At 37.2% G+C, this 26811-nt stretch overlaps 1 protein-coding gene across 3 annotated transcripts in view; it reads left to right on the top strand.

Moving 5' to 3' along the window:
* KIF21A (kinesin family member 21A) overlaps positions 1–26811 on the top strand; it is an 86784-nt gene that overhangs the window by 37205 nt on the left and 22768 nt on the right. For 2 of the 3 annotated variants that reach the window (XM_041405392.1, XM_041405390.1), the window contains exons 6-26: positions 597–764; positions 2133–2248; positions 6194–6389; positions 7162–7351; positions 7938–8001; positions 8824–9027; positions 12246–12284; positions 14460–14544; positions 14716–14833; positions 15176–15364; positions 16261–16460; positions 16858–16965; positions 17471–17539; positions 17649–17860; positions 18562–18715; positions 19048–19248; positions 19574–19675; positions 21412–21577; positions 22066–22086; positions 25939–25999; positions 26213–26267. In XM_041405392.1, coding sequence (XP_041261326.1) covers positions 597–764; positions 2133–2248; positions 6194–6389; positions 7162–7351; positions 7938–8001; positions 8824–9027; positions 12246–12284; positions 14460–14544; positions 14716–14833; positions 15176–15364; positions 16261–16460; positions 16858–16965; positions 17471–17539; positions 17649–17860; positions 18562–18715; positions 19048–19248; positions 19574–19675; positions 21412–21577; positions 22066–22086; positions 25939–25999; positions 26213–26267 — 2718 coding nt within the window. The remainder of the gene's footprint in view (positions 1–596; positions 765–2132; positions 2249–6193; positions 6390–7161; positions 7352–7937; positions 8002–8823; positions 9028–12245; positions 12285–14459; positions 14545–14715; positions 14834–15175; positions 15365–16260; positions 16461–16857; positions 16966–17470; positions 17540–17648; positions 17861–18561; positions 18716–19047; positions 19249–19573; positions 19676–21411; positions 21578–22065; positions 22087–25938; positions 26000–26212; positions 26268–26811) is intronic. The other variant, XM_041405391.1, reaches the window with a different exon arrangement.

Here is a 26811-nt window from a genome sequence, read left to right on the forward strand (position 1 = left end):
ACTGTTCTTGTTTTCTGGGGGAGTCAGAAGTGCTAGTGGAGTACTGACTGCTAGGAGAAATGGTTTCCAACAATAATTCCTAATGTAAGTTGAAGAATGACCCCACAGGGAGGCTGGTGATGGGGTTTAGAGAGGTATAAAATCAAAATATATTTCAGCTATTTGGCAGGTTTATGAACTAGCTGGTTCTGGTGATTTTATGGGGCAATAATGTAATTAAAGTTTTGTTTTTTAAAATCTGTTTCCTTTGATAATCAATTCAAGAGTGCATTTTAGGAGAGATACAACTTTGTTGCTCACCTTGCTGGAGACTTGTATATTTTCGTAGATATATCCCCTAATTTCTTCATCAAGAAGCAATAGTAGTTTGTACTTCTAGATGCATGTGATTACGAATTACTATGTCTTAAAGAATGATATATTAGTATCATATGATTAAAATGGAGATAGTATGTTTCAAAATATTGTTGTTATAAAGGAGAGAATAAGGAGATGGTCATAGTAAAGAGGTAGTTTTGTAAATAACTGTTGATTGAACGTTGCAAATGTTAATGTGAAAGATCTCACCAAGCCTTGTGGGTTCTTCTTTGCTTCAGGATAATGCCACTGATAACAGGATAATATCTGAATCTTCTGAGATGAATGAATATGAAACTCTTACTGCCAAGTTTCATTTTGTTGATCTGGCGGGATCTGAAAGGTTAAAGCGAACAGGAGCTACAGGAGAAAGGGCAAAAGAAGGCATTTCCATCAACTGTGGACTAGTAAGACTATACAGCTGTACAATATAATGTAATACAAACCCAGGCAAAACACTTAGAAATGAAATTTATAGCTTGTAGCTTAATTGTTTTTTGTCTGTGTTCTGGCTATTTTTAAATTAACTGTATTTAGTGTTTTTGTTAATGCTGAACTGCACTGAAATGTAGAGCTGGTGATTATCAGTGGAGATTGTAGTTTCATGTCTTTGTTTTGTGCACCGTGGCTATGTGGAGGCTCTGTGCAACTCATTTAAATAGGACACAAAAATACATGTCTGTTCTATATGTGAAAACATGTCTTGTTTTTTTCTGGACTATTGTACAGTACCAGTTTTCTGGGGTATTGTTCAATTAGAATTTTCTCAATGGTTGTCTTGCCATCATGACATTGATTATTTTCTGTGGTTCTGGTTATATTACATGGAAGAGAAAGAACATTCAGTTCCATTTCATCATTGACATAAGCACAAAGCCAGCAGGGTTTGGGGGATCTAGATGACACAGTTGTGTCCTTAACAAAGAGCACATAAAGTGCATGAAGGTGAAAATCAGTGTGATGTAACTAATATAAGATCACAGAACTTTTATTTACAGTGAAGTCCAGCCCTCAGTTTTGTGGAACAGATTGAAAGTGCTTTAAACCCTTCCAAGCAAGCAGGGCGTGTGCAGTTCTTCATCTGCTGGTGGCAGCTGCAGCATTTCCGAAGCAAGAACTTGCAGTACAGGGCGCCACCTAAAGCAAAATCCTTCAGTTTGACTGAAGAGTGTGCAGTTCCACATGAAAATAATTTCACAGCCAAATGTTTGATTGTTTATAAACATGCGTTAGATCCTTTTAGTAATGGAACAGGATAGCCATGGACTACAAGCCTTTAATTTCAAGTCTTAAATGCTCAAATCATTATCAGATGATTTTTGCTTTATATCTATAGAGGTACTAAATTCTGGGGTTTTTTTCCTTCATATAAATGCCCCATATTTCATTCTAAACGTAGCATAAAGCAGATCAAGAAAATTCATTTTAAAGAAGTTATAGCTACTGTTAGAGTAGAGTTCAACTTTAATTATCATCCAGAGCAAATGTTTGTTAGATTAAGTAGTACCAAATTTAGTTTGTGCCCGACATGAGATACTAATAGTGCATATGAATTGTGCTAAGCACTCTGGCACTTCCAGGTACCAGAGTGTAAGTTATCCAATGCGCTGTTGAAAACACAAAAATTTTGAAATGTAAAATACAGAAATCTTCAGAAATACTTGTGTGCTAACTGTCATCTCACAATACGCTGACTCCAGTTTATAGGTGTTTTAGTATAAAACTACACAGGAGCTGATTCTGACTTGTGTGTTACGTGATTTGGTGTTTTATAGCTGGCACTTGGCAATGTAATTAGTGCACTGGGAGATAAAAGCAAGAAGGCAACTCATGTACCATACAGAGATTCAAAGCTTACAAGGCTACTTCAAGACTCTCTTGGGGGAAACAGGTATGAAAATTGGAACATTTTATGTATTTCATTGTGAATGAGCATGAATGAGAACATAATCTGCAGAAAGTAAAATGAACATTAAATGACGATAAAAGTCTTGTTGGAGGAAGATGCTGGAGATAAATTGTTGTGCAAATAATGCTGTCAATGGAAGGGAAAGATCTTAAAGAGGATTTTTTGTGGTGTTCTTTTCAGTGCTATTGATATTTTACTAGACATGAAGCTTCAGGTTACTTAGAAGTTACCATTTTCAGGCAAGTTCTTCCCATGAAAATATCTGTAGATTGTAGATAGTACAAATGGTGGGTTTTGTTTACAGCACACTTTAAAGCTGTGATGAGTTTCTCCCTTAGAGGTTGTTTTTTTGTTGTTGCTGTTGTTACTTTGTTTTTGAAATGTCAGTGAATTGTTTGCTCTGACTGCCATGCACAGGAGCTTGGAGTCAGTTTACCACCCACAGTCACTTCCATCTTTTTAGAGATTATGTATCTCAGTTTATGATGGATCTGTTCAGTTACCTGATGTTGGATTGCAGCCTAATAAAAACAAAGTAGTCTTTCACCAGGGTTTGTATGAATCCATTTGTATACATTCTGCACATACAGTGAAGGGAAAGTTTGACCTCTGAATGCTTTATATAAAGAAACATTACAAATGTATTAAAATAATACAGATTTTGTATTTGTAATGCCAACATGTACAGATATATAGGGACCACACAGTATATTTCAGTAAGGTAGTACTCTTGTTCTTTTATGTGATCCAATATGCCTGGCTCCTATGTCTATTAATGTAGGAAGGTTTTTCACAAAGGAGTTAGGGAGAAGTGGAAGAAAATTCTCAAACTGTTGTGATGCTCTGCAGAGAGAACTTTAGTAACAAGTTGAAGCACTGCAGTGTGAGGGAAAGGAGAGCCAGAAAAAAACAAATAAAATAAGGGCTAGAAACTTTCAAGAGTGCAAACGGGAGGAAGAAACTCAAGAATTAGCAGAAATCAAACAGCATAGCTCTGCTAAGCTTTCTGTAAATAAATGCAAAAAGCACTTCATTACATTTTTTATCAAATATACCAGCTAGTCAGCACGTTTGTTTCAAACTCTTCTAAAATCGGCCTTCTGTAGAAATACTACTTTGTCTCTCAAATATTTTCGCATCTCGCAGCTCCGCGGCTCCCCCGTGTTCTTCAGGAGCAATCACGGAGTTTGTTGAGCGTGCCATGGATGGGGGCCGGCAGCCGAGCCCCGCTCAGACACTCCCTCCCTGCCCCGCAGAGAATCACAAGCCAGGAAAGTCAGGGTTTGACATAAGGACACTTGGTTAGCTAAAGCAAAAGTCGCGTATGCAAGGAAAGCAAAGGAAATCATTCACTTCCCGTGGGCTGGCAGGTGTTCAGCCATTCCCAGGAAAGCAGGGCTCCATTGTGCCTTACAGTGACTTGGGAAGACAAATGCTGTCACTCTGAACATCCCCCCTTTTGTCTCATTGCCCCAGCTCCATATGCTGAGCACGATTCCGTATGGGGTGGAATATCCCTTGGGTCAGGTGGGCTCAGCTGTCCCGCTCTGTCCCTTGTGCACCTGCTGGTGGGGCAGCCTGAGGAGCAGAAAAAGCCCTGACACTCTGTGAAAGCCCTGCTCAGCAGCAGCTCAGGCATCTCTGCATCATGGACCCATAGTAGGTGTTTCCAACACAAATCCAAACCAGCTGCTGTGAAGAAAATTAACTCTTGTGCTAGTTTTGGCTAGGATAACGTACAGATGGCAAATGCTGCCCCTGAATGTTTTTAATGATACTTCTATGTATTCTTTCTTTTTTTCTGATTGATGAGAATTATGTGGATGCCTTCCTTCCCCCCAGTTTTTTTGTGTGTGACTGAGTGCTGAGATGTCTCAAATCAGCACTTTGCTGTTAAGGAAGATTTTTGTTCATATATATTTGTATATAAAATCCTCACATTTTTAATGGTTTCCTGGCTGGGCTTTTGCAATCAAAATGCATGGGAAAGCTAAATTTTAACAAATACTGCGGTTTTTTTCTTCTGGACAATCAGATTTATATTTCTTTATGCTTTTTCTGTAGTCTTCCAAATTCCACTCTAAGTATAACCATCCACATTATTGTTGTTTCTCTCATAACAAATACTTACAGTAATTTACTAGTAATGATTTGGATTAGGTTGTAGTAAATCCTGAGTTAACAGTGATGAAAACATTGTATCACTTCACTATTCTCACAATCATTCTTATTTTAAGTATAATGCTGGAACTGTTCTGAAGCAGCACTTAATGTTTCTTGAATTATTCAAATAAAAATATGGAGCATTGGTTTTTTAAAAGGAATGTTATAGTGTATAATATGAAAAACTAAAACCTTCCTAACTTCAGGAGCAGGGGGAGCAATTTAAAGAAATGGTGACATGAAGGAGGTAGAACAGTGTCAAAAACCCCTAGTCTGTTTTACAATTCAGATAGGAAATTGGAGTTCAATTTGTTCAGTTTTCAAGATGGACACATGGCAGAACCGGTCCTGTGAGATTTAGAAAAGTAAGTGCATTTTCAATGTCAGAATTAAAAAATTTGTTCCTAATCTTGCATGGCCATGTCTTGAGGACTGAAAGAGTTTGGAGAAGTGACGCAAAGATACAGGTGAGAACTGAGGAAGAGTTGGTGAAAGTGGTTTTTTTTGTAGCCCCAGGGTAGTTACTCTTTCTAGCTTAGTTTCCCAGTGTGTATGGTGAATTTGTTTGCCTCACAGTGTGTTGCAGGGATTCATTTGTTTCAGTCTGAAATTATAGAAAGTGAAGATCAGAATCCAGCCTGCCCGAAGTAGGTAATGCTTCTTTGCCCCAGAGACAATTCACTCTTCCTAATTTAAGTATCCGAGTTGTGACATACAACAGAGAAGCAAATTCCTTTAAAACCTGGAGGAGTGTACTCAGTCCATCAAAAGCAGATGTTTTGCCCTTTCTGTTGAGAATTTTGGCAATGTATGCACCTTCTGCAGCTGGAAGTCTGGTTCTGACCTTCTAGGCTGTTCTTGCCTGACATGAAATGGGTGTGCTCCAGGAATTGAGGGAAGGAACTGTTGAATGATGGAAGCACTTGGTTGGAGTGAAAATTGGTATTGGGTTTTGGTTTTTTGGTTTGTTTTTTTTTGTCCCACTGGTTCCTACTGGTCTATCTGCTTGATCTTTCATTTGGAGCATGGACTGTGTTCTCATCCTGCAATAATATCCCCCGAAGGGATGGCTAGGGGATGTTGTAGGAAACTGAAAGGAGAATGGCTGTTTATAGGTGTCTTGGGCCCAGAGCTCAGGTCCTGCTGTTTTTTGTTGCAGAAAGTTGCCCTAAGCAGTGGTGTTATGAACTGTGGTACAAATTCAGGTATAGACACAGAGTGCTAAAGGTTAAGTCCTAGTTTTGGGCTTCTGTTGGACAACAGCAGATAACTTGCAGTGGAGAACTCAGCCAGTTCGGAACCTGTGGTAGAGAACAGGCACGTTAGACACATATGGACAGGTAAGATGAGCATTTGGGCATCTTGCAGATGAAGTAGGCAAGCAAATCAGGAATTACAGTAGGCAGTCCTGACAGCTGCATGATCCAAATCGATGTCCAGGAATTTAGGTTGGCTATGAATTCCTTAATCTCAGTTTATGTATGATTAGGCAAATGTTTGAGAAACGTTTCTGGAAACACCCATTAATGGCTTTTACAATTTCATGTATGGAACAAGTAATGATTTAGTATCTCCTGTTCTATGCTAAGGGGATACAAGACCTGCTGGCCTTTGTGGTTCACAGTTTGGAGTGAGCTAGGTGCAGAAACATTTTCACAAATACTGTAAAGTTGCTACTCTTGTCTCACCTTGTAGGACCTGTTAGCTTCTCTCTGCTCTTTTTCTCCTTGGTGTGTAATGCTGACCTGTGTCTCTGACTTCCAGTCAAACGCTCATGATAGCATGTGTGAGCCCTTCAGATCGAGACTTCATGGAAACTTTGAACACATTAAAGTATGCCAACCGGGCACGGAACATCAAGAACAAGGTGATGGTTAATCAGGACAGGGCCAGTCAACAAATAAATGCTTTGCGCAGTGAGATTGCACGGCTACAGATGGAACTCATGGAGTACAAAACTGTAAGTGTGTCCTCTTAGGATTTCTTCTGCCTTAAAATGCTTGCACATTTTTGGTTTTTTTTTTCCTGTTGGCTATTTCCTCTTCATACGCTAAAAACATTGGAAAAGCATCCCTGACGTAAACAACACTTAATTCCAGTGATTATCAGATGTTTTTAGAAAGCATAGATTGTATCCCCAAAAAAAGAGATGTCAGCAAATGTCAATTATATTTACTGATGATGCATGCTGTTTGCTTTTTGAAAGGCAACAAGAAAGTCACTTCCAAATCAAAAATGACCAAACCACAACTTAGATTGGTGCATAAGTGAATGTGGACATTTACTGTGTGTTGCTTTTGAAAACTTCCTGGATGGCTAAAAATCCGATCTCAAGTATATAAGACAAATACTTATGCCTGTTTCTTCCTGCATTTTATTCAGTGTTTTGAGCAATAAAGGTCGTTACTGAACAGGATCACCATTTTCTCTTCTTGAGCTAGTATTCTGATTTGATAAAGAGTTATCTTCTCATTTTTTAACCTTCTCAAGAACTTGTATTCCACACTGAAGTGGAATTACATGAAACCCAGATGCTAAGGCATTGGTCCAGACATCAATCTTTTGAAAACTGTCCCTTTATCATTGTTTTAAACTCTTTGAGAGATTATCTTGTGCTATGAGTGTCTGCTTGGAATTCTAAGTCATCTGTGAATTGCATTTACTAACTTAGAATTTTTTTATAAGTGTAGGTCAGCCTTGACTGGTAACAAAATGTTTTTACTTTCTTGAAGGGTAAAAGGATTATAGATGAAGAAGGTGTTGAAAGCATCAATGACATGTTCCATGAGAATGCAATGCTGCAAACAGAAAACAACAATCTGCGTGTTAGAATTAAAGCAATGCAAGAGACTATTGATGCTCTTAGAGCCAGAATAACGCAGCTGATGAGTGATCAGGCCAACCAAGTGCTAGCCAGGACAGGTATGCTGTGAATGTGCATAAACTGCTTCAGAAGTTCATAAACTTAAATTAATTATATGTTCTTGCTTCGTTGATCCCTTGAAATGAAATTATGCCTTTTTATTAGCAATGTAGGACCTCCTTTGGCAGGGATAGGTCCCCATATGATTATTTCTTCTGTCTCAGGAGACTTTTTTAATAATGCAAATAGTTTGGTACCCTGATTTGACCATCTGTTTAGAAATGTGAACAGGAAACATGAATTAATATTTTTGTGTAGGAACTATTTGATGCTTAGCTCCTGTGGTGGTTTAACAATCAGTAAATTTGACTCCAAATTAAACTTCAGATGAATAATTTTGATTTAAGCATTGTTAAAATGTGCTAATATGGATAAGAAGTTACATATCACATGAGAGGAACAAAAAATGTAACTCAGTTTAAGAAGGAAAGCTATTTTACAAATAAGTTAAGTTTTACATTTGTAGCCCATGTGACTGTTTCCCTTTGCCTTGTGCCTAGTAGCTATATTCAGATATTTATACTGTTACCACCCTTTCTTAATCTTTCTCTTCCCTCATTCCCCTTTTCTCTCTGTCCTTCAAAGGGGAAGGAAATGAAGAAATAAGCAACATGATTCACAACTATATCAAGGAAATTGAAGATCTCAGGTATTTGCATTATATGTATTTGGAGAATTTTTGTTTAAAGAAATTAATAGAAGTGTTAGCAACACTTCAGCTGTTTTCCTGTGTGGGGATTACTTTAGGAGAGTGGTCCTTCAGCTTCTAAGACCATTTTCATCATAAATGAAAAATATTAGAGATCAAACTGACAATAGAAATGAGAGTAAGATGTTGCCTAAATTGTGGTGATAACTTAATATTGTTGCACCAAGGACAGTGAAACTTAGAACAGTTCTTTTATAACTTTATAACCTCATATAAAAATGATAGCACTGAGAAATTAGTTGTTTCAAAAATACGTTCTTAAAAAATAATTACTTTTAAAATTCAGAAAATCTTAAATATTTTAAATATTTTTATTTATGTATGTCTTGGACATATACCGTGATAAAAATTATCTGACCTATCCTCAGTTTACATTAGAGCTTTTGTGTAGCTTTCATATACTATCTATATTCATAAAGCATGTTCAGGTTTGTATCTGTGTGTATATATATTTATATATATCTGTGTGTATGTTCATACAGACATATTTTCATGTGTTCTGTCAAGGTTATATGATATATGTACAGTATATATAATCAATATATAATATTGGTTATAAAATAAATGGTATATATATAAAATATATGGTATTTTAAAGGAATTCGCTAAATTGTATTTTTTTAGACTTCAACTTGGTTTGTAGTTTCTTTTTAGACAGAATGTAGTGCATTGAAGTTACACAGGCAAGAGTGTGCAGCTCATGTACTGGCAATAGTTGTAATTAATGGTCTACAATTCTTCCTTGTTTTGTTTTTTATTAAGAGCAAAATTATTAGAAAGTGAAGCAGTGAATGAAAATCTTCGACGCAACTTGTCAAGAGCCTCATCGAGAGCCACGTACTTTGGTGGACCATCAGCATTTTCTGCTTCTATGCTTTCCTCAGAGAAGGAGACAATGGAAATTCTAGATATAGCCAAGAAAGATCTAGAAAAGCTGAAAAAAAAAGAAAGGAAAAAGAAAAAGAGGTGGTGTATGAATTATAATGCTATTTGTTTTCTCTTTCTTAGTAAAAAGGCCTATTTTTTTAAATTACTGAGACTTAAAAAGGCTTTTTATGTGGGTTTGGACCCTAAAGAGCTGTTCCTTCAAACTCTTTTACATGTTGCAGTTACAGGTTTTCTTTTGCATCTTTTCTTCCAGTGAAGTGTGCAGTATTTGTAGACTGAGTGTCTCCTTTGTAATGAACTTTTCTGCGTAATTATGCACAGTGATAAAAGCACAGGTGCTCTCTCTAAATTTTGATGTTTTTAAAATTTTCTTCTAAAATGCACGTGAAATTTAACAGAAGTTGGAAAAAATTATAAATTTTTTTTAACTCTATGTCAAAACTGAAACAGCTTTCTGAAGAAAAGATATTCTGAATAGCTGGGGATTCTTTGGTAGCTGTTGAAATGGCTTCTTTTGCTTTATCTTTTGCTTCTATGAATGTGTTTTAATTTGAGGCTTCCTAATTCTCTGCAACATCATGCTTTGCTGATTTTTTTGCTGTCCAACTTCTCATCTACTAAAATCCTCATAGAAATTGACATAAATGCCTGTTTAGATAGCAGTTAGCACAGCAAGGCTTTGTGTACTCAGACTTTGCGTCCATTAGAAATCTCTCTGTTTTAGGAGAAATTTTTCATGCTTCTAATCTGTTACTCTTTTTAATAATGGTCCTTCAGACTTCTGCAAGTTCAGAGTAAAACTATAACAGTTTAAGCTTGAAATAGTCGAAGTATAAAGTAGATGAGGATCAGTCATATTTTTAATTTTAGGTCCCATATCTATAAATCCGTTCACCACACAAATGTCTGGTGCTTCTAGAGATCAGTCATTTTAAGTACAGCTAGATTCTTTGCGTTTCGTTTTTTAGGAAGCTCTTAGACTTTTATGGGGATTTTGATAGATTTTGTCTCATTTTTGTAGGAACTTGAGGGGAAGATGGAAGTACTAAATAAAATCAGCAGAATGTTCTGCCCTCTCTTCAGCCAAGCACTTCATTATGTCCTTTAACTGTAAATGCAGGAACAAAGAGATTTGATTATGTATTTTTTTAACACATTTTAAAATCAAGCATGCATTTAGCTACATACTTAGATAAAGTCTCAGTTGTTAGGTTGTGTTTTTGTGGTTTGATTTTGTTTTGTTTTTTTGAAAGCCAGTCATACTTTTTCACACCAAGCAAATATTGTGATGGGACGGCCAAGTAGTCTGATCTGAAAGTAGGGTCTACTTACCATAAATGATTTTTGAGATCAGTTTTGATCTAGATTTGTAGAATTAGAGGGCTATGGAGAAAGTAAAGTTGGAAGAGGCCTCTTGATGGCTCTATCTTAAAGTGGGCCTTGTGTTCTATAAAATGGGATCATACTCTTCAAAGTGCTGCTAAGGTTTGAATCTATCTACTAGCCTATCTGCAGACTGCTTTGTAATAAAGAAATTTCTGAGGTGCATGTGTTGGGAAGAATATTCCTTGGATGCTAAGAAATGCTAGAATTTGAGGGATTGTACATTGTCATTCTTGCTATCTGCAGAGTGCTTCTATCCAATTAGTGAAAAGTCTGTGTTGAGGTTATATCACTGTGAATTTTTATTCTATTGAAATTTCAGGAATTGTCAGTGTGTACATTAATGTAATGCACAGATACTTTGCCGTGCAGTTTGATGGGGATTCTTTGTTATAATTATGTCTTCTACAGGCATTTAGTTACATTTACTCTACTATTTCTTTTCAGTGTTGCCTTTCTTTTAAAGTTATCTGACTAGTATTTTTCTATTTTAATGGGATTGGTAAGCCTAGCTACTAGTTCTGCCCCGTCTGCTGCCTTTCTTGGTCTTTTGTTTCCTGTGTATGGGTCAGTATGACAAGAGGTGCATAATTTTAAATACATACAGCTTATTTAAATTTTTGTGAGGTAGCCTGAAGGTCTAAGAGCAAGGTTCTGAAAGAGCAGCAGGTATGTAGTGTTAAATATCTGTAGCCTTAATAAGCACCTGTCACGAAGTTTATTGGAAACAGTTTACACAGCAGTAATATTTTGCCTACTGATTGGAATATCCCACAGTGTGACTTAATGTGACTTACCACTAGAAGCCCCTGAGCAAATCTTCCACATTCCTTTCAGTTGTTAGTTAATCTTACATACCTGGTAACCATTTCTGACTGTTTTCTTTTGACTCCCCTAACCTTAATTAAACTAAATTAGTGATAAAAATTACATGGGGTTCAGCTTGCTAGCTCCTAGCTGATACCAAAGGAAGGTGGTAGGCAGTATAAGGTGAAAAGGCAGCAAAAACTCTTGCTTGAAATTTGTCATAATGGGAAATGAGGAATTTCAGTAGTTGATGAATTTTAAGCCATCTCTATGCTTTCAGGTGTCATGCAGACTTTTTTTTACTGATAAATCCATGTTTATTCAAGAGGAAAAAGTGCAGGCAGAAATACTAACATTTTGTCCATCTCATTGCTTTTGGTGCATGTTTTTTGTTAATTTATTAAAAAATAACAAGAAATTATTGACATGTACTTTCTGAATCTCAGAAAAATAAGCTGCAGTTTTCTGCTTTTTATTTAAAAACATACAAAAAACCCAAACAAAAACATGAATGCAGTTTGAACATTTTTTGTATTAATTATATTCAGAATATATTATTTAGAATATTAATTGATTAATAATTAAAAAGTTTTCTTATTCTTACTTTATATTACTATACATTATCAGCATATATAAGACTAGTGCATTGGTTTTTTTTCCCTGAAATGTTCCTGAGAATATATAACTTTGGGTCAGTGGGAGTATTTGCAATTTTCAGTATTTTACCAGCCAGTTTTAAGTAGAGAAATAGGAGAAATATTTTTCTAGAATTGAGATATTTTCTTAATCCGTTATTAGAAATAATTTGCAAAGTTAAAAATATTGTCTAAAATTTATTCTTTAATGTAACTTGAATTTACTTGTTATCAGTGACAAATTAGTTAACCTACCCATGCTTTTTTTGTTTTCTGTTTACTTTGCAACTGTCCAGGATATATTGCCTTTTTACTACTTGTTGTCTCTTGATGGTATCTCTTAAAATTTCGTTTTAAACTCCGCAAGCTCATATATATCATTTTTTTACCTTCTTATCACTTTTGCTTTTCACTGTCTGGTTTGTCCTTCATTGGCTTGGCCTTCCAATACTGTACCTCGTGCTTTTGAAGGCTACAGAAACTTGAGGAAAGCAGTCAAGAAGAAAGAAGGTTGGAATATTTCCCAGGTTTTTAATTACCTGTCATTTCAATTAACTGGTTGTCATACATGAAAAGAAGTTGGGCAGATTCATAGGTACTTGAGGAGTAGTTAATTTTCAGATTTCTTTCCTGGGTTTTCACTTTCAGCTAGTGTTTTAACTGGAAGAAACCTCTGTTGTGGAATTGAGGTTGACTCTGGCGTTACACAGGGTTGAGCAAGCTTTTATGGGGAGGTGGAATTCCTGTTGAATTAATTGTTTTCTTTCTTGCATGGTCTAAGTGAAATGAAAGGCAGGAGGAAGGTGCAGTAGCACATATAGTATGAAATGTCTAGCAGGCAGTATATGACAGTAATAATTTTGGCATGTGAGATCAAGAGTGTCTTGGACCATCGCACCTCACCCAAGTCTGCTGCTTTGGTTTCTGAAAATGCAACAAAAGCCTTGGTCGTTCCTCCCATTCTGTTTCAGCCAAACCAGTAGATGAATGGTCATTCACAGAGGGCGGTTAAACTGAGGGCTCTAAAAAGAGAGCTATGTTATGATTAAAAGTGAAACCAAAGGAGTTTTTATTTTTCTGCTATTTTTATCCAAAAACCCTACCCAGTGAATCAATGCACATGATGTGAATCCACAGACCAGTAGCACACACATGAAGCAGTACAGTTCTACCTGGGAGAGCTGCTGGCTCTCCTTCTTCCTGTCTCTCCCCTTTCCTAGGCAGAACACAAATTCTCTCTAGTGGTTAGTTCTGTACTGAGTGGCAGGGAAACTGGAGGTTTGCCCCAATTTTCATGAGGATTGCAGCTAAGATCCATTATCTTTTAGGCTTAATAACCAACATAGAACATGTTCTGGTTTGAGGGGCAGGAGAATCTGTGGAAATGAGATTGTACGACACAGTGTTCCCTGTTAGGCATTTTTTTGTATACAAATCTGGTTAGATTTTTAAATTCCAGCATACCCAGCTGCTGCATGGATTCAGATGGTCCAAAGAAAAGCTTTCTGCCTTGTGCATGGTCAGCTCATAACTGGTCATGAGTGGGGCAGAAGGGAATCAGTTAGCATTAAATAGATTAAAAAGTAATAAAACAGAAGATCATGTGTACACAGCATTGTGTTACTCAACAGGCACTTTTTAGATTCGAGTTCTGTTTTAAAGATGTCACTAACCAAATCATAGTGTCTCAAATCTATTGTCTATTTCTTGTCCCTACACTGAGTATTGGATTTGCCCAAGAGTTTGATCGTGAATCTGAGCTCCTCTTGGTATTAGTGGAGAAAGATGTGCATTTCTAGTCTCTGTGCCTGATCAGTGACAGCACAATTTGCCAAACTTTTATGCAGCTGATGTTAGTTGGGGTGGATTCCACATAATGCAGTTCTAACCACATTTTTTCATTAGTACCTCTATGGTGTCTAGCTTTATTCTGTCACAGCTTCCCATCCATTGGAGCTTTGGGTTTTGTACATGTAGCACTAGAGGGACTGATACCTGGTCTGTGACAATGTGCAAAGTGCCTTTGATTTTTTGTTTTATATTTGCATGTAATGTCTTAAATGTGCACTTAAAAATGTTGCCCTAAGGAGTAATACACCAAACATTCAGAACAAAATCAAAAAAACCCTTCTGTAAACCCTTTTTATTGTTGTATCCGTGACTGTTTTGAGCATTCCCTTTATGTCACGAATTGAAAAAGTATAAATTATGATAAATTAGGATATTGTTTAAGGTTTATACATAAATTTTAAGACTATTCTAAGTACAGTAGGGTCTGTTGTAGCTTGAAAGTGTAGGAATACCTGAAATGTATGTTGTACTTGCACACAATGTTATTTTATTGTTTTGTAAAAGTTACTCTGGGTACACTGCAACTTCCATGCAAAATGAGTGCTGCTGTAGTATATGGAGATGTGTATTCTGATTGTCCCAGTTGTGCGGTATGCTGGAACAATGTGCTAATCATTACTATTACCTTGCAAACCAAGATTAAGAGTAATTAGGCATTATTTCATTATCTGCAGAAGTTTGGAAGTTGTGTTTTACCCATGCCCAACACTGGTACATTTTTCTAACTACTCTTTATTTTTCATCTTTATTTGGAATTACATCTTACTGGTTTGGGGGATGGGAAACAATTGTCATTTCAGTTTGTGAATAATTTGTGTCTGCCTCTTCTATTAGTGTCAAGGAGGATAACACAGACAACGAGCAGGAGAAAAGAGATGAAAAAGGCACTTCAGAGAGAGAGAATAATGAATTGGAGGGAGTAAGTATTTTTAAGTGTTTGGTTTATTTGTTCATAGTCTGTTTGAAGATTTAAAATGTTATAGAAAGAAAATTAGGAATGTGCTAGGTGAATACTGCTGCTTCCTAATGATAGTCAAAAATTACTTAAGCATGGAAAAGTGTGGAGTGCTTTAATGTCTATGTTTTGTAGGAGGAAATTCAGGAAGTCAGTGATCATGATGATGAAGAAGAGGAAGATGATGAGGATGAAGATGATATGGAAGTTGTTGAAAGCTCAGATGAATCAGATTCTGATTCTGATGAAAAAGGTGATATCAGTGCAATATTCTGTAGAGTTTTGCAAATAATATCTGTAAAAACCTCAGGTCTTGGTAGGCAGTAAAGTGTGTTGTAAACCGTCTGTGTGTAATTCTCTGTGAAGAGCATGTTCTGGGAATTGGTTTTTTTTTTGTTATGGTGCTAAAACATCTAATAGACAGCTGACTGAGTGTCCCTGTATGGGTTTTGAAATTGACCAGAGGCCAGATTCACTGTGATTTGTGTGGAATCCTCCCGTGCACAATATGTATTTACAGTGACCCTAAGATTGCAAGGATTATCCGTGTTCACGTGGTCCTTGCTTTACTTTAACAGAGATTTTTCTATTTTAGAAAATTATCAAGCTGACTTGGCAAATATCACCTGTGAAATAGCCATTAAGCAGAAACTGATAGATGAGCTAGAAAACAGCCAGCGAAGGTTGCAAACACTGAAAAAACAGTATGAAGAGAAGCTAATGATGCTACAACATAAAATCCGAGACACCCAGCTTGAAAGAGATCAGGTTCTTCAAAACTTGGGTAAGAAGTACAAAATCACTGATCTTGTATAAGCTGTTCAAGTTGAACCATTTTCTACTTCTGTCATTTTCTTTTTCAAATTTGATGAGAAATTGCAGAAAACAGAAGTATGTTTTGTACCCATAATGCCAGTGAATCATTCTTTATTCATTCTAGTTTCTGTCAGAATTGAGAGAAGAAATTTTTGAAATGTGTTGCTACTGACAGGTATTTGATTTGGGTGAATAAGCATTTTCAGTTTTCTAAGAGCTCTCATAATTCTGGAGATAGTTCCTGATAAAAAGTTTTTTCGTGTTCTTTCCCCTCCCCACTTTCTTTTTATTTGCATGAGAATAGGAACAAGCATCAGTGAAACACACATTTCAGAGGTGTTTATGGACCAAACCTTTTTGAATAGGTATTAGCATTGAGATGACAAACCACCTATGACTCAGGAATCCCAAGCCACAAATAACTGCACTTTGGGAGTGCTGTGGAAAGTAATTTGTTTTTATTTTTTAAACATATTTATCCTTTATGGTTATATGCTGTCTAAGCTTTTGCTGTTCCCCTGTTATTCCTTAGACCTTCCCCGTTGATCAGTGTCAGAAGAGGGATGCTAGGCTTGATGGCTTTTAGGAGTGGTATTATGCTCCTGTGTACATAGTGTGAATGTGTGTATTTGTGCTTTCAGGTGCTCAGATTTGTTACAAAGTGTGAATAGTTGATCTTTTATTCCAGAATGCATACAAGTTCAAAGCACTGCAGGTAGCAGGAACTAGAAAGAAATTAGGTTGTTTTAAAGGTATTGCAGAGCAATACTATAGCAGTGCTAGAGCAGAGGAGGTTATCTGCTGTGGCTGGAATAGTAGAAGTACCCTGAACAAAAGCAGATTAAGAATTCCCTTTTACTCTAGGTTCTGTAGAGACCTATTCAGAAGAAAAGGCAAAAAAAATCAAGTCAGAATATGAAAAGAAACTCCAAGCCATGAATAAAGAACTGCAGAGACTTCAAACAGCGCAAAAGGAGCATGCACGTTTGCTTAAAAATCAGTCTCAATATGAAAAGCAGCTGAAGAAACTGCAGCAGGAGGTGACAGAGATGAAGAAAACCAAGGTATATTTCAGTAAATTGAAGTGTTGCACAATGAATGTTTACTGAAAATGAGGTTGAAATCTCCTGTGCATCCATCTATCTGATAAGTCTGTTCTTGCTGTTATCTGCCTGAAAGTCTGAAAATAGAAGAGATGTGAGCATCAGGCTGTTCCTGGGGGAGAGGGGCAGCTTTTAGGTTTAATGAACAGAAATTAAGGAATCAAACATGCATAAGCTTGCACAGTTTATTAGCTGTTATTCAGCACTGAGTGAAGATGACATGAGATAGAAGATGTAAATGGCTAAAAGCATGTAATATAGTGGAAGATGGCAATTTGAAGAGAAAACTCTACATGGTTGAGGGCAGGGAGCAGCACTTCAGTGTGAACAGCTTTTCTAAGTGATGACCTCTTTACAGGTTCGCTTGATGAAGCAAATGAAAGAAGAGCAGGAGAAAGCTAGAATGACTGAATCTAGAAGAAATAGAGAGATTGCACAGCTTAAAAAGGAGCAACGCAAACGAGAGGTGATTTCACAGATAAAGAACTTTCATTTGGAATAAGCACATGCCATTATGATGTGCCTCTGCTTGCAGGCACACACTGTGTATATGCATTCAAAGAGGCAGGCATGTACCTGTATATTTTCACCATAAAAATGCACAAAATTTGGTTTGACTTCCATGCAAACACAGTTCCTAGCTTCAGGTGATAAGTCTTCTATGAACTGTTGTGCTTACTGAGTATGTATATCAACATTATCAGTGAATTAGTGTTTAGTGTATCTTCACAAAGTTGTTGCTACCACCTTGTTTGCATGGAATTATTGGTTTTGATAGAATTGATACCGTAAAACACTTATTTTTGTTCTGCACTAGGAAGATCAAGAAACAATCATGACTTAAGTCTTCATGTCACAGCAATTTTGCAGATTTGTATTAATGTGTAGAGGTCTCTTTTTTTGTTTATACAGCGCAGTCCTTGTGAGAGAGAATGGAAAAAATATCATGTGCTGCTTCTATTTTTTCACAGCATCAGCTCAAGCTTCTGGAAGCTCAGAAAAGAAACCAAGAAGTTATCTTGCGTCGCAAAACTGAAGAGGTACTGTGGTAAAACAGCGATGCATCTTTGAAAACAGAACAATGTTGTATTGCTGTAACTTAGAACTCAGTTTTGGGAGAGTTAATCATGTCTTTGCACTGTGTTTCAGGTCACAGCCCTTCGTCGGCAAGTAAGGCCTCTGTCTGATAAAGTGGCAGGCAAAGTGAGTCGAAAGCTGAGTCTGCCTGAGCATTCCATGCAGGAAGCAAGTTCTAGTTTGTCAGGCGAGCATGATGGCTCCAGAGCAGCGGCACAGCAGAAGATGAGAATTCCTGTTGCAAGGGTTCAGGCATTATCTGTAACTGCAACAAATGGAACAGGGTAAGGGTTAAAGCTTTTTAGGACTCTCTTACAAGAACTGAAATTTGTGTGCACTTTCTAGCGGGTACATCTGCTAGAACACCTGTGTCATCTGTTGTGATGATACATATTGCAGGAGCTGTTAGCTGTCAAACTGTTATCATGTAATGCTCATAAAATGGGCATTTTACCATTATCAAATGCAATTTCAGATTTCTGAGTTTAAGACAATAATACAATAATATAAAGTGGCATTAAAGGGCAGGTCACATAAACTGGATTTTGAAATCTTGAGGGTTTGAAATCTGCCCTTCAAGAGAAATTACCTTGGTGGTCCAATGCCAGCAGTGTTAAGTTCATGGAGAAACTTGTTGGAAAATGCAGCTCAGTGTATCAGGTTTATTTGTGCTTTTCCACTGTGATTTGAAGCAGATCTCCTTGATAAACAGAGAACAACACCTACGTGGCATTTGAACTCAACAGTGTATCATGAAAGATGCTGCAGTGTTTGGAACCTGTTTTTCAAGTGCAGCATGTTAGAGTGCAATAGAGTTCGGGGCTGGGTAGAGGCAGCTGTCTGGTGCTGTGAAAACCTACAACAACTTCTGCATGACATTCTTAAGTTGTTTGTGAAAAATATTCCAGCCTGATCCTTTCCACATTAGAATTTGTCACTGGACTACTTCAGACTTAGCTGTGTGTTTGTCTTGAACGTGTCACAGAAGGAAGTACCAGCGGAAGGCAGTGACGAGCAGAGTTTACTCCTCGAAGGCAGCCAGGATGAAGTGGCAGTTGCTGGAACGCAGAGTGACTGATATTATTATGCAGAGGATGACTATTTCCAACATGGAGGCAGATATGAACAGGTTGCTTACGGTGGGTGATCTGCTGTGCACTTTGGCTCTATCAAATAATGTAAATTAATTGCTGTTATGGCAGCATTGGCTTCACTACTGTTGTCAGTGAAGACACTTTTGGCTCCAGTAAACATTTGAGCAATGGGATTGCTGTGCTTAGTAAGAACTAAGAAGCACACTAATGGCATCATGTGCAAATAGATTACTGTAGTCACCTGTGTAACTTCTTCCCATGGGAATCATGACATGTTAATTAAACTGTAACAAACGAAGGAAAACAAAAAGGTGCTTCAGTATTCTAAGGGCTTACTAATTCTTTTCTCTGTAATATTATGTCTTTGTGGAAAATAGCAACGTGAAGAACTCACCAAAAGAAGAGATAAGCTTTCAAAGAAAAGGGAGAAGCTCATCAAGGGTGGGGGTGGCAGTGAAGCAGATAGAAGTGTCCAAAACATAAATGAGGAGATGGAATCAGTAACTGCAAATATAGACTACATCAACGACAGCATTTCTGACTGCCAAGCAAACATTATGCAAATGGAAGAAGCAAAGGTAGGTCAAATATTATTGCAAAAATGGTAAAATTGGGACAAGAGAACACAATTGTGTTAGCACTGAAAATGTTGTCATTTAGAAATTATTTTTTGTCTGTGTAATTATTGAGCCAGGAAGTGAAAATTGGTGAAAACTTTTATGTGAAGTTTGAGATTAAGACTTATACAACTGATACCTGAGTTTTAGTGTCAATAGTGTACTGCAGGTTAAGATTGCAAAGCATTTAAATGTCAAAGCTGATACTTTCTATTATGCTGGCAATAAATTACTATAATTCTTGAGACTTTTTCACAACCTGATGGGCTTATTTTTGCACACATAGGAAGAAGGAGAGACCTTGGATGTAACAGCAGTGATTAATGCTTGCACTTTGACAGAAGCTCGATATTTGCTTGATCACTTCCTTATGATGGGTATCAATAAGGTAATGTGTTAAGTGAAGTATGTGTGTGCCAGGACTGTGGCATGTGCCAGGAGCAGATATGTTGTCCTGACATAAAGACATAACTAATGTGTGTTAAACAGAGCAAAGCTGGTCGACATTACTGAGTCATGCTGATTCTCAGTGTGAAGGCCCTTGAGATCTGGTGTCCTCTTCAACTTAATGCATGTTTCCCAACCTCCAGTAGAGCCTTTTTCACTGTATTAATTAGCTCATGTTGTTCTTACAAGAGCACTAGCTTTTTGTAATCAAATAAATCTCTGTGATTTTCAACAAACTCCTAAAGAGAGCTCGAGGTTTTTTTTTAGAAAGACTGGCTCAGCCATCTTTGTACAAATATGAACCTCACAAAATTTAAGTTACGTGTTGATGCATGACGTACTTCAGTCTGAGTAGAGCCACGGGGATTCTTCTGAAGGTGTTGGGGAAATATGTTTTCTCTCATATTTTCAAAGCAAGTATTTGGCAGCTTATAACCCTGTGCACACATGTACCATGTGCTCTTGTTGCTGCTTTTCTTTCTGTCTCATTGAGTCAAATGGAAGATTTCGATGATACTGAAACTGTCTTTGGGTCAGCCCCCTGACCAGCTCTCTGGGGTTTCTTTTGCATTCTTGATTTGTCACTATGCAGGTAGTCCAAAAAGTTTGTGAGAGAAAAAAAGGGTAAAGAAAATTCCCACAATCACACCGGCTTCTGGAAATTTCAATCTTCTAATATTTTTTCAACCCTTGGATATGTTTGAATGTGTTTGCAGCAGAGTTAATGTGAGAAAAGTGCGTCTGACTCACTCTGTTAACAATTTCTCTTTATTATGATAAAAAGCTCCATTATGTGAAGGATTCTATAATCTTTTTTTTTTAGTAATTATCACATGGAAAAGCTGAAGGGATTTTTTTTTTCAAAATTGGTCATGCCTACTGTCTATTCTATTGTTTGTTTTCACCTGCAGAATGTGTCTATTGATATGTAGCTTTAGTTCATTCAAAATGTAGTGTGTAAATTCATAGGGCTGCACTTGTTACTCAAGCACTAGCACTCAAAGTCTGCTGTTGCCCTACAAGACTTTGAGAAGATGTGTTGTACCTTCATTTTTCCCTACTGTTTCTTTTGGAATTTGGAGATCTATTTGGAAACCGTTCCATAAATTTCTTTGGCTGTATTTTCTACAACTAAAAAATTCCCTCCACTCCATGGATCTAGGGAAGTTCTCTTAGAATGAATTCTGTCATAAGTTAGGCCATAAGATCTTTCATTAGAAGCTGAAAGTCACTGAGTGATTGGGTAGGAAAGATTACAGTTCTGTGTCCCACCCTGTCCCACTTCCACCTCTCCCCTGCTCCTTGTCATAGAGTACCATAATTTTTTGGTAATAATTTTTTAAAAAGTAGTTATTTGGGAAAAGTGGAGGTGTTGATCTTTCAGATGCTTGCTATCTTAAAAAATGCAAAGACTCTGAATTGCACTTGGGAGTCGTGCCCCACTTAGCCACTAGATGCATATTTGCAAGGCAGTCTGAGGAATGCAAGTTAAAGGAATGCTTAGTGAGTCCCTTCAAAAGGTGAAGGAAAGAAAAAGACCCTTTGTTGACGCCTGATCTTCAGGATGTGAGAAGGCAGCTGCAATGTACACATTGTTTGTGTTTAAAAATTTTTGACAATTTTCATTTTGTAAAACAAGGGTTGTGGTAAAACATTTTTCATCTTTCTTTCGCTTAGGGTCTCCAAGCAGCTCAGAAAGAAGCTCAGATCAAGGTTCTTGAGGGACGCCTTAAGCAGACAGAAATTACTAGTGCTACTCAAAACCAACTGCTGTTTCATATGCTAAAAGAAAAAGCTGAATTAAATCCTGAACTTGATGCTTTTCTGGGTCATGCTTTGCAAGGTAGTTTTTTCATCTTGTTTTCTGAATAGTCAACTGCATGTCATGTTTGCCTTTTATGCATGTTGTACTGGGCATTCTAGACTATTTCTTTTCTGAATAGATGCTGTATTGTAACATCTTATACTTCACAATTGACATGAGTTTATGGCATTTTTAAGTAGACCCTCTCAGCAGTGAAATGCAGGCAACAAATTTTTTTTAATAATTGAGATTTTTTAAAATTCAAATAATCTGCTTGTTATCTTTACAATCTGGATTTGTTTTAACTTCTGAATGGGAAGTTCAAAAATTCAATCCCGTTCAGTCATCATATGCTAGGGATTTTGGATTGGCATTTTACGTTGTTACAGCATCTATTCTACTTCTCATGAGATGATACTAAGAAAAATTTAGAATACATTTGGGTACTTTTGTTTTATTTCTTTTTATAAATGGATATGTTTTGATTGGAATGTTGCTTTTTTTTCCTTGTTGCTGTATTTACACAGACCTAGATAGCATACCACTGGGTAAGTATGTTTAGCTTTCTGTGTACTGTACAGCTGCATGAGTTACTAATTCATTCGTGTTCACTAACTGATGCATCTTAGAATTTGTGAGTGTGTGAAATTTGCATGAACTATTCTGTAAATGTACTCATTATCATGAGCTTAAAGAGCATTTCTTCCTTTCTGAAACCACCCCTAGCTCTTGTGGTAATAGCCCTTGTGGTAGTTAAAAGTGAAGACAGTAAGCAGAGCTGTATTTCAAATTTATAACTTGGTGCTTGCGAGCCCGAAAGATGTTCAGATGACATGAAACTATTTTGTGATACACCACTGTTGTGACAAATTCTGTTCATCTTTTTAGGTTTGGAAAAAAAGGCAGTTCTTAACTTGCAGGTCATTTTTAACCTTTTGCAAATAGCTCATTTTGTAATGTATATATTGTAGAGAATGCAGGATTATATCCCACTTTTTAAATTGGGTTCAAGTTACTGACTTCACTGATTTTGAGATAAGTCTCTTGTTGCTGTTGCTTTAGAGTTAGTCCCAAATGAATTAAACTTATTTTCCTCCTTCCAAGAATTGGCTATATTTGGAACTCGAGAAAAATAATCCTGTTACCAGTGATAATTCCTTTTGTGTTGTCTTGTGCTACTTTCAGTCACATTTTGCTGTCCTGTTTGCACAGCATTTCAAAGCACAAAACTACATGGAAGTGTCTAGATCATAATGTAGAGATGGTGAGAACTTGGCCAGCTTTCTGTCAGGTGACACCTGAAGATCTGTGTCAGGGGATCTTGCTACATGCAGCCAGTTATTTATTCAGGAGCTTCAGTGGTTTGTAGCATCATAGTGTCTCTAGAACAGGCCTTTAATGTGTGTGCATGTTCACCCCTGTTGGAGCATTGTTTCTCCTGACAGCATTGTATTTTCTTTAGCTCTGGGCAGGCTTTTACTTTTTAACAACATCTGAAGCAATGAAAAGCCACTTGCTAAATGTATTGAAACAGTAGCTCTGTAATCAAATTTTTCATAGAGGTTTATCTCATTAAAGGAGCTTTTTAACACTTTGCAAGCATGACCTGAGGCTTTCAGAGTATCTAAGCCACTCAGGACTCTGCTAAGACTTTGTAGGAAGAAAATGCAGCTGAATGTGCTGCACAAGCTAGGTCCAAGTCTGTTGGTAGTCTGTGTTTTGTGGATCACTAGTGACCAAACCTTTTAGCAGCAGGGAGTTCAGACACCAGTGTAGTGAGACTTTGCTGCTGGGATTGCTGGCTGGTTCACAGGGATGTTGTTGAGGCAGGGCCTGACACCGTTCCTGCAGGTAGAATTGTGAGTGGCAGCAGATCCTGAGATCAGTCTCACCAGGATGCCTGACATCTCAGTGGTAGAGCACAGAGAGCCCTATCCAAGCAAAGGGATTGCATTTCCATGGTATTTGTGACTCACCCTCTTGATGCCTACTTTCAGGTCCACCATCTTCCAAGTTCTTAGCTATTTGAATGCACTTGGCTCAGAAAAGCTTGAACATTCGCCAGTGCAGTTGTGCACTTGCATTGTAGACAAGAGGTTTCAGTCTGCAGAAAAGTATATCACAGGCTCAGGTTTTGACTTGAATGGACTTTCAGGGCACATCCACCATGGTGGATGAACCAGCTGCCATTCACTATCCCATCTGCTCTTGTGAAGAGTTAAAATGACGATGAAATTGAGTTTTGAATGTTGCTGAAGTGACTCCTCTTTGAGGAGTTGTGGAAGCTGCTTTTACTTCCCACCTGTGATGTATGGGCATTCATGGATGTGAGTCACAACCATCTATGTGCAGATTTTGAGAGGACTGGTCAAATGTCATTTCCTCTGGGTGAACTGTGCTGGTGCATGGCATTGTTCTGGTACCATCCAGTTGCCACTGCATGAGAATGAAGATGAATAATCAGAAAATTCTCCACCTGTTCTGCAAGCAGTGGTTTGCTAGCAGCTATCCCTGCAAACATTACAGCTATCCCTGTCTTTACTAACTTCATTTCTCCTTTCATCTCTTCTCACTCTCTCAAAATCTTGCTCTTTCTACCTTTTTGTTGATTCTGTGCACTGGTTTCTCTCGGGGCTTTGAGCAGTCTTCCTGTGTTGAATTGCAGGCAAACTGAAGAAACTCATCAGGTCACATGAGAGTGAGCCTACAAATAAAATCCCACCTCTTGTGGTCATTCCACACTTTCTACTTAGTTACTTGTAGAAAGAGATCACAAGTTCTTTATGAGCAGGGGATGAAGTAACATAATTCTAATAGGAATCCTATATTTTTTTTAAATACATTTATTTTAGGGATGCTGCTTTTGTCTTACTGAAAGGAGCCGTACTCTAAGTCCCCATTTTTGCAGAAGGCATATAATAATAATAGCAATAATTACAACACTGGTGACAATAATAAGTATTGAAAGGTTTTAGTCTGGCTTCAAATCCATGATGGAACAAAAAGAAACCTGAAAATTTGGAGTGCTATTCCTGTGGCCCTCCTTTCTTTAGAATATTGTTGTATTTCTGATAATTAAGATTACATTGTTAAGATTAATTCAGCAGTTTGGTAATTCTGAAGTACATTATTGGTGTTGGTTCTATGCTGATGGTTTTAACTTTTTCAGGGAATGAGTTTAGATGCAGCAGACACAAAAGGCAGTGTTTTCCTTCTCTTTTTTCTATTCCTTCTTAAAATTCAGCTGAAAGCTGCGTATCTTTGTTCCCTTTCTCCAAAAGCATGAACTTGCACTTAAAACATACACATGGAGAAACCTGTTTTAATATGGGTTACAAATATATTTGTTATATGCATTGCAAATGGTATCTGCTTTTTGCAGAAATTAAGAAACTCAGTGTCTTTTCTAGTAAAGAGGAGGTGTAATGGAATGTCATTGCAAGGTTATTTAATCCTTAATATTTCATGAGTATGTTCAAAAACAAGGGACATCGCTTGCAAAATGTGTTACCCATGTCCTTGATCTGTGCCTAAAATGTACTATTAGAATAACATGCAATTCAGGGGATTTGCTTTCCCAGCAGTTTGGAACTGATTGTACATGTGCCCTTGACTCGTCGTCTCAGCTTAATGTTTTGCACCATTTGCATGCAGATGTGTTACTGGGATGTTTGACAGTGTTAGTGTGTGGCATGCATGCTGGTTTTGTCTTCTGTGGACAGGTTTGTGCACCCATTTTTGGTTCAGGAACATTTCTACTGAGCAGCTTCCTGTAGAAATTAATCTCTTTTTAGGAAGCTCTTCTAAAGTATTGAGTGGTAGCATCATCCTCTTTTGAAATGAATCGTTATATACTAATCAAGTGCTTGCTTCGTGTCAGCTCAAATGCTTGGTGGCATTCTGTATCAGAGGAGGCTGAGCCTCAGCTCACTAGCTAGTTGAAAATACAATTTTCTTTTTCATTATAGCCAGGCTGATTCTTTCTTGGAGCAAGAAGATGAAAAAAAAAGAGGAGAAAGACATTCTTACTGTCCATTGATTTACATCCCATATCTTCCATGTCTTGCAGATAATTTTCTTTGCTTTATCTGCTTTCTTACAGATTTCCTTCTAGAATTTCTGGTTTTCTATCATCATTTCCTCTGGTACAGTAGACAGAGGACCACATTTGCCACAGTATGCCTGGATGTATGATGTATTTAGATTGTATGAAAATAATTACTTTAGGTGGCAGTAAAAATCAGTGGGGGGTGGATAGAAAATAGTCAAGATATTTTGAAAATCCCCGTCTTTTGTACTGTGTTCATCTACATTCAACATGTAGCTTTGTATAGTACTTAAAGCATTCACATCCTGTTGTAGAGGGACAGACTAATGTTATTCTTCTGGAAACTTTCTAGAAAATTTGGACGATAGTACTGATGAGGATGCCCCATTGCATAGTCCTGGAACAGAAGGAAGGTGAGGAAATCTTTGTTACTACTGGTTCTAGAAAAATTACTGTAATTTCCTCCTTTTGTAATGCAGAATCATGTATCCTTTAGAAAGTATCTCTAACATTGTTTCATTATACTTTATTCTTCTTTCTACTGAAATCGTGGGCAAAATAAAAATACACATCTGCAAACCTGCAACAATTATGACTTTCTAACTGTGATGCAATTTTTCTTTTAGTTCATTATCTTCAGATCTCTTGAAGCTTTGTGGTGAAGTCAAGCCCAAAAGCAAGGTAGGATTTACAGTGATGATGACGATGATAATTTTTCTACATGTCTTTTAAGTGATTCTATGATTCTATAATAATTCATAATTTAATGATATCTAATGGTATCATTAAAAAAAGCTCTTGCTTTGCCCAAGAGACTGCAATGAATGAAGACGTGCAAATGTGAATTGATGTACTTTACATATGATTTGTGTGCAATATGACTTTGTGTGACACTCCTCTCTAAAAAGCAATTATAAAAACAACTTCTTCAGTATTTTGGGTTTGAGTCATTAGAATTCCAGAAAGAGATGTGTTCTTCCAGTTATTTGCACTCCAAACTGGTGTAGTTTTGCAGATTAATATTAGTTAGGCTACAGTTCAATGCTATTGCCAGTGGGAACTGTGAACATGCTTATGGTCTGCCATTTGTCACAGAAATCTTGACGTTTATGAAACAAAAGTTTGATCCCCAGGATCTTAATTACAGTTGACAATGGAGGACTGTATCTAGGCTGACTACATTTTAATATTAATGGTCGTGTGAACTGGAAATGTGCACTGATGG

Source organism: Onychostruthus taczanowskii, unplaced genomic scaffold, assembly GCF_017590055.1.
Source record: "Onychostruthus taczanowskii isolate IOZ18803 unplaced genomic scaffold, ASM1759005v1 scaffold23, whole genome shotgun sequence".
NCBI classification, from domain to species: Eukaryota; Metazoa; Chordata; class Aves; order Passeriformes; family Passeridae; genus Onychostruthus; species Onychostruthus taczanowskii.